Source organism: Amblyraja radiata, chromosome 10 (genome assembly GCF_010909765.2).
Source record: "Amblyraja radiata isolate CabotCenter1 chromosome 10, sAmbRad1.1.pri, whole genome shotgun sequence".
NCBI classification, from domain to species: Eukaryota; Metazoa; Chordata; class Chondrichthyes; order Rajiformes; family Rajidae; genus Amblyraja; species Amblyraja radiata.
This window is the reverse complement of record NC_045965.1, coordinates 6,754,016-6,762,075: the sequence shown is the minus strand read 5'-3', so window position 1 is coordinate 6,762,075 and position 8,060 is coordinate 6,754,016. Positions and strand designations below refer to the sequence as shown.

Below are 8,060 nucleotides of genomic sequence, written 5' to 3'. Positions count from 1 at the left end.
GGATCATTTCCACCCTACACAGTTCACAATGCCATTCCACTGCCACCCAAACATTTAACATTCACTTTACTCAGTCACACTGTTACTCCTTTTACTGTTCCGAGTCAAACTTTCCACTTTAATTAACACACTCAGTTCACATTGTCTTCTACATTCTTCTCTCCTCATTCCCAGTTCATGATGTTACTCTTCTCTCCACACCACGGTTCATACTGTAATTCTTCCCTCTGCACTCCTAGCTCATATTGCCACTCTTCTCTATACCTCTGGTTCACACGGTCACTCTACTATCCTCACTCTCAGTTGCCACTGGCACTCCGATATTCACAGTCCCAGATCACACTGTCAGTTCCCTTGCCGTCAGTCTTTAATCTTTATTCACCACAGTCACTTTTACCTGTTCCTCTCACAGTTCTCACTGCCTCTTTTCTCTCCGCTCACCTCATGGGCACTCATCCCTCCTACAGATTATGCGTTACTTTGGCTTATAGTAGTTAAGGCAACAATGCTTTTTTTGACCTTTAACCGGCCCCTCTAACCTAACCGTCTTCAAGGTGTGTTAGAAAACAGGCCCTCTGGTGACCATGCCTGCCACCCATGGTTGCTGCAATGTCGCCACGAGGTCACGGGAGGCTTTGGTCACTCTCCCTAATGGTCGAAAGTGGTTTCCGCGTGGTCGAGGCTTCATCTAGATTGCTGCTTTTTTTTCATCAAGATTAAAACCGGCCTCGATTAAAAAATAGGTCGCCATAGGCAACCCCCTTCGCTGACCAGCCATTTTGATTGGCTCATTGGAGTTTCATGACCTAGAAGACCCACCGGTAGGTAGAATGCCCGCTAACTTTATTATACTTCGTAAAACTGGCTCCTCCTTCTCCCCCCCTTCTCTCCCCTTCTGTCACCCTTCTCTTTCCCTTTCTCTCCCCTTCTCTCCCTTTCTATCCCCCCCCCTGCGTTTTCTAAAGGACTTACCGTACTCTGTGGCAGCCATTTCATCTTCATCGTGCAGACAGCGCTACTCCGCTCTCCATAGCCCCCACCTTCGTGATGTGTTTGCGTGTGTGTGTGCGCGGTCTGTAGATGCAGCTCGCGCTTCGGTCGATCCAGCTCGCGGTTTCAACGCGGCCCGGTCGATCCAGCTCGAGGCTTTCAAGGCGAGTACCCTCAAGCTTGAAGGTCGAAGCTGGACACGCAGCCCAAGTGGGACAGGCCCTTGACTCTACTTCATGCTCGAGAGTAGTCCCCGTGTACTCGAGGGCTCAGCTAGGTCGCGCCGTATTTTTCAACGTTGAAAAACGCCCGCGAGTACAAAAAGGTCACCATGGAAAAAAACAATACTTTTTTTACTCGTAGCTTTAGTCGAATTAGATCGTAGTAGGTCGGCATGTTATTCGTAGGTAATCGTGGGTAGTCGAGGTAATCAAACGTAGTCATAGATAGTCTTCTTCATAGTCGAAGGGAGGTCGAAGGAGATCGGAGGAGGTCGTCTTCACTCTCCACTATTTGGAGTCCAATTTTCCCAAAGCTAGTCGAAGCTAGTCTTCAACACAGTCGAAGGAGGTCTTCAACACAACATTTTTTCAAACTCTCCTAAACTCTCGAATTAGGTCGCCTCAGTGGGACAGCCCCTTAAGAGTTATAAAAGAAGACCCGAAACCTCACCTACTCCTTCTCTCCGCAGATGCTGCCTGCCCCGCTGAGTTACTCCAGCATATTGTGTCTTTCTTTGCAATGTAGCCTGGGTTCCAGTAGCATTCCCCGCTCACTGAATCAACCTCACGCTGTCAAGAGCCCGCGAAAGCTGCTGCGCCTCGGCCACCCAACATTTTCTCTTTCACAATAATGTTTCTAATCGAGCTTCTCCTGAAATTTTCTTCAGATCTCCTTCAGCCGCTTCGAGGGGATTTGCTGTGTAATGACTGGGTAGGCTTTGGGAAGCAGGGAGCGAGCGGATCCGAGCTGCCAGTGTCGAGTGTCCTGGCTGCCAGTGTCCCGCTCCCCGCCTCCGCGCCGAGTAAAGGTCGCCCGGCGGCGGCAAGCGGCAAGCGGCAAGCGCCCGGCTCCCCACACCAGCAGCAGCCGTGATGCCGGAGCACGGAGAGACTCAATGCAAGGGTGGGAAGCGAGGTGTCCTGGCCAGCCGACGATGGAAGCTGATCGCCGGCCTCTTCTTCAGCCTGTTGGTCGCGGCTTACATCGGGCTGGTGGGATACTTCGCCATTTACAGGAGCTTCCTCCAAGCAGGTAAGAGTTAAAGACCAAAGACACAGAGCTCCTCTAGCAGAGCTGCTCCAGTATCTTTGGTTAAGGGTCGTCCCGGGACCCCACACGGGGGAGACTCTTCCTCCTTGTGCTTGCCTGATGTTGCTGATCGCCCGGCTCACGTCATATTATTTATGCTCGTTTTTCCTTTTCAGAGAGTCTCCTTTTCATTATCTCCCGTGCACCGACACATTTGCAGCGACCCGGCTGCATACACGGTATGTCAAGGCAGATAGATGGTAGAAACAAGGAACTGTAAATGCAGGTTTACACAAAAGGCAACAAGGTGCCGGAGTTGCAACTCAGCAGCGGCTCAGGCAGCGTCCCTGGAGAACATGACTAGGTGACGCTTGGGTTGGGGACCCTTCTTCAGACGGCAGGTTGTTATTCAGACTGACTCGACACCCAAATAAACACGCACATGCACACACAGGCTTCCTCTCACACAATATCATGCATGTGCCAACGTCTCAGTACTGTGAACTTGTAGCCTGAAATGCATGCACACTGCAGTGTGGGTATTTGTAAGTTATTTATATACATGCACGTTAAAGTATATTATGAAAAGTCTTCAAACCATGGCCGTATTCAATAGATTTTATACATTAAGCATTGAAGGAAAGCTGTGAATGGACAAGGTGAGTTTGCCTGGTGTGTGTTTTAAGAGTGTGAGCTAAGAATATATAAATGCAGGAAAGGACTGGGAAAAAAACTTAGATTGGTTTGCACCTAATTAAAATCTGCAGGCACTAACATTCATTCCAGTCTGAAGACGGTTCTCGACCCAAAATGTAACCTTTTCCTTTTCTCCAGGGATGCTGGCTGACCCGCTGAGTTACTCCAGCTTTTTGTGTCTATCTTCACTCCAGAGATGTGGCTGAACAAATAACTGACAATAGCAGTTAGTTTTCTTCCCATCTCCTGCGCTCGAATAAAATTCTACGCACCATTAGGTGCCTTTGGATGGATTATAAAGTGTTGACAGACCTTACCCCCACCTGTTCTGTAAAGCTTGTAGCAGAGTTTGATTGTCTGTCAGAATCCTGCTGATTTTAATGTTGCTCCCTGTCGACAAGAGACTACTACAAACAAACGCAATACAATGATTCCGTGCTTGATATTAGCCTACACAACACAAGACAAGAATGTCTTACCTGTAACGTTAGTATTACATTGCCTTCAGAAGGTTCTCTAACTTCCAACATGTCAATGCCGACTTCACAGCCACACAGAATAGTACCAGATTGATGTAGCATCCATCATAAATATGTACCAGCTACAGTTAAGCAGCAGCAATGGACCCAGAGTCTCTGAATAGATTGCATCAAAGTGTGGGGTAGGCGGATAAACTGGCCCGTGTAACCCAAATCAACTTTTGGTGGTCTGGAGGATTGTACAAATAAGACTAATAGCCATGTGAATAAGTAAGGGTGAAACAGTAGCTCCGATGTGTCGCTGACTCCACTCCTGTAACAAAGGCACTAAGTTCAAATAGAGTCCATCACCGTGTTTTCAGTGACAAAAACAGAAAAAGCTAGAAATCCTCTATGATTCAGGCATAATATTAGTGAAAGCAAGCAACAAGCTAATTTTTCAGTGATAACCCATCATTAGCCGACTGATGAATGGTTCTGCCTGAAACATTAACTTGCAATTTCTGTCCAAAAATGTTTTGTCTGGCTTCCTGCATGTTTCCAGCAAAGTGGAGCACCTTAACCATTCTGGACCTTTCAAAGCTGCAAGCTGAAAGCTGGACTTTATTGGGCAAATATATCAATGGATACAGTGCTAAGGTTCAGTTTGGCATGATCTTAACAGAATGGTAAAGCTTGTTTAATAGGTTGCTCTTATGTACGCGTTGTATTTTGCGAAGTAAATATCAGCAGTAGTGAGATGCCATCTCTCGGTTCCGCAGTGCAAGAGTCAGGGAGAAGCCAGTTCATATTCATGCTTTATTCAGATAGCCATAATTTGCTGCATATTAGATACAGACAGTTCCCTCCACCTGTATGCACACATCCAAATTTTAGACTGAGATTTATTGCCTTATGATTTTGTGCACATGTATATTTATTTGCAGGTCAGACACATCTATGGAATGTGAAACAGTGTTTACACTTATCGTCAAAGAAACATTAAGTATACTTCTCTTTCCACAGATACTGCCTGACCTGCTGAAGGTTGCCAGCCTTTTCCGTTTATATTTCAGATTCACAGCATCTGAATTTCTTTGTAAATTTACCTAAACTAGTTTTCTTCACAAGGCATTGTAACACAACCAAAGATCCTGCTTATTCTGTCCAGCACACCTGCAAAATTATACCTCTTAATTGAGTGCTACGTCTGCCTGCTACACCTACTGCAATCTACACATCAAGTTTCACAATAAAAGCAATAAAAATTCACAAACAGCGTCACGGTGCTTGGTGAAATCAGCCAGTTCTCAAAGCCGTTTTAAAGGAATAATGAGATGGAGAAAGAAGGAGAGAATTGGCAAGAAGATCAGGGAAATAAATATTATTGGAGGGTTTTTGCAGAGCCTGAAATCTGCAACATCCATGTTCAGGGACAGCTACTTCCCCACAGCCATCGGACTATCAAACACAATTTCAAACAAACTCTGAACAAAGATCTTTGCTCTGAACTATAACAGCCTATTGCACCTTATCTGCTTATTGATGTGTATATATATATATATTCTGTGGTATATGGACACACTAATCTGATCTGTATTTATGCCTACAATATCCTGTTGTGCTGCAGCAATGCAAGAATTTCATTGTCCTATCTGGGACACATGACAATAAACTCTCTTGACTTGACTTGATAGCTGAAGGCACGGCCACCACAAGTGGAGGGGGAAAAGGATCAAGAGGAATCCAGAAATTTATGAGTGGAGAGATCACAAAGGTTTGTCAGGGCAGAGGAGATAGGGAGGGTTGGGCGTATCAAGATATTTGATAAAATCCCCACCTTTCTTATAAAGGTTGGGAATATGAAAGGGCTATCACGCACAAAGGAACAGTGTATTATCATCAGAAGTTAAATTAATTACAATTGCAGGAAAAGATCAGTGGCATCATACTGGTGATTACAATTGAGATAAATTGAATCTTAGTAAGAATTTACATATTGTCACCCATCATAAATGTAGCCTAATTTTAAATTTCATGTTATCTTACCATTTAATGGCTATATTGCTGTAGGGATTATGCAAGTTTGTTCAAAGGCTCAAAACAAGGAGGGAGACAGGAAACAGGGAACTAAAGGCCCCTTAGCCTGACATCTGTTATTCAGGAAATGCTGGAATCTGTTATTAACTAAGTAGTAACAGGCCATTTAGAATATTCCAGAACAATCAAGCAGAGTCAACATGGTTTCATGAAAGGGAAATGAGGAGTGATTAATTTATTAGAGGCCTTTGAGGATATGACATACAGAGTTGAGAAAGTGGAAATAGTAATAAGTGTATTTGGATTTCAGAAAGCGGTTGATGAGGTGCTGCATAATAGATTGTTTCACAAAGTTGGGAGTAAGGTATTTGCATGGATAGAGGAACAGCTGACCAACAGAAAACAGAAAATGAATGCAATAGGTCAAGTTTAGGTTGGTAAATGATGTGAGGTATTACCAAGAGCAGTGCTGTGGCCTCTAGATCTATAACCTATATGAATGACTTAAATAAAGAGATCGTATGTTGTAGCTACATTCATGGCATTATAACGATAGGTGTAAAGGGCCTGTCCCACTTTCATGACCTAATTCACAACCTCTGGCGAGTTTGCCCTTGACTCATACTCGCAGCATGGTCATCACGAGGTCGTAGGAGATCGTGATGCTAGTCGTAGGTACTCAAGTAGGTCGGGGCATTTTTCTAGCATGATGAAATATGTCCACGAGTTAAAAAAGGTTGTGAATTAGGTCGTGAAAATGGGACAGGCCCTTAAGGATGCAGAGTTTGCAGAGAAATGTAGACACATTAAACAAATGGATGAAACTGGCAAAAGGACTACACCTGGAGAAAAGTGAATATATCCACTTTGGTGGGAAGAATAGAAAAGCAGAATATATAATCTGCAAGATAGAGTTTTAGATCATAGAGAAGGCAAGGTTTATGATGAATAAACAGGAAATTTGAGTGAATATAAAAAAACTTATTGAGCAGCAGAGCAGGCTTGAAGACATTGAACATCTTTCAATCGACACCTCCCAATGTATTCTTGGGTTCTTTAAATGTAGGCTACTGGTACTTACTGATCTTGACATTCTATGTATTTGGCAAATGTACAAACCCATAGAACAAAACTTCAATTTGGACAATAAAAATGATGATTTTAGTTCCTATAGCCACTCCAAAGTTTTGTTCAGGTCTGTACAATGTAGGGAGCTGCCTATAGAAATCCTTGCAAGGTTGTATTTGCTGTAGCTGAAAGTTTTCATGACTTCTGAAAAAAAGAATTGCATTTCGAAACTATCTGTTTCATGATATTTATCCATATCTCAATGTCAGTTGACTGAACAAACACCCCTATTTGACCATAGATAGAAAACGGCCATTTATTCTGAGTATTAACCATTTCTGGGTTCATAGCCATTTAACCATTTCATAAGATGATTAATATTGTAGAAATTAGAAAATGAACAATTAATCATCTTATGAAATAATAAATCTGGATAAGTTGATAATCAAAGTTGCTCATTCATACTCCATTTACGCAATTAAATCTTCAATGTATTGATCCTGACTTGCTTATAATTAAGAACATTCAAAATCTAATATTATTGAAATATTGTAAAGAAATAATTTCCATTAAGAAGGTCAAAATGTAACAGGCAGTCAAATAAATTTTTCATCCTGCACTCAAATTTACTTGGACCATCTCCGACACCTCCCTCCCATTCCTGATCACACAGTCTCCATCACAGGAAATAGACTATTGTCTGACGTCTATTACAAACCCACTAACTCCCACAACTATCTTGACTACACTTCTTCCCACCCTGCTTCCTGCAAAGATTCTATCCCCTATCCCCAATTCCTCCGTTTACGCAGCATCTGCGCCCAAGATGAGGTGTTCCATACTAGAACATCCAAGATGTCCTCAGTCTTTAGGGAATGGGGATTCCCTTCTCCCATCATAGTTGAGGCTCTCACTCGTGTCTGCTCAGTACCCCGCAGCTCTGCTCTTGCTCCCCCTCCCCCTAGTCACAACAGAGACAGAGTCCCCCTAGTCCTTACCTTCCACCCCATCAGCCGTCCCATACAACACAATATCCTCCAAAATTTCCGCCACCTCCAACGGGATCCCACCACTAGTCACATTTTCCCATTTCCACCCCTTTCAGTCTTCCGCAGAGACCGTTCCCTCCATAACACCCTGGTTAACTCATCCCTTCCCACCCAAACCACCGCCTCCCCTGGTGCCTTCCCCTGCAACCGCAGAAGATGCAACACCTGTCACTATACCTCCTCCCTCAACTATGTCAACAGACTCCGACAGTCCTTCAGGTGAGGCAGAGGTTCACATGCACCTCCTCCAACCTCATCTACTGTATCCATTGTGCAAGATGTGGACTCTTATACATCGGCGAGACCAAACGCAGACTGGGCGATCGTTTCGCGGAACACCTTCGCTCAGCCCGCCTGAACCTACCTGATCTCCCAGTTAACGGACACTGTAATTCTCCTTCCCATTCCCACACTGACCTTTCAGTCCTAGGTCTCCTCCATTGTCAGAGTGAGGCTAAATGCAAATTGGAGGAACAGCATCTCATATTTCACTTGGGCAGCTTACAGC

The 8,060-nt window shown here is 44.1% G+C and overlaps 1 protein-coding gene across 1 annotated transcript in view; it reads left to right on the top strand.

The window, feature by feature from the left end:
* Window positions 1-2,084: 2,084 nt before the first annotated feature.
* The window catches only part of fam151a (family with sequence similarity 151 member A), a 51,623-nt gene continuing 45,647 nt past the window's right edge, over window positions 2,085-8,060 (top strand). The window contains exon 1 of the mRNA XM_033027899.1: window positions 2,085-2,244. Coding sequence (XP_032883790.1) covers window positions 2,085-2,244 — 160 coding nt within the window. The remainder of the gene's footprint in view (window positions 2,245-8,060) is intronic.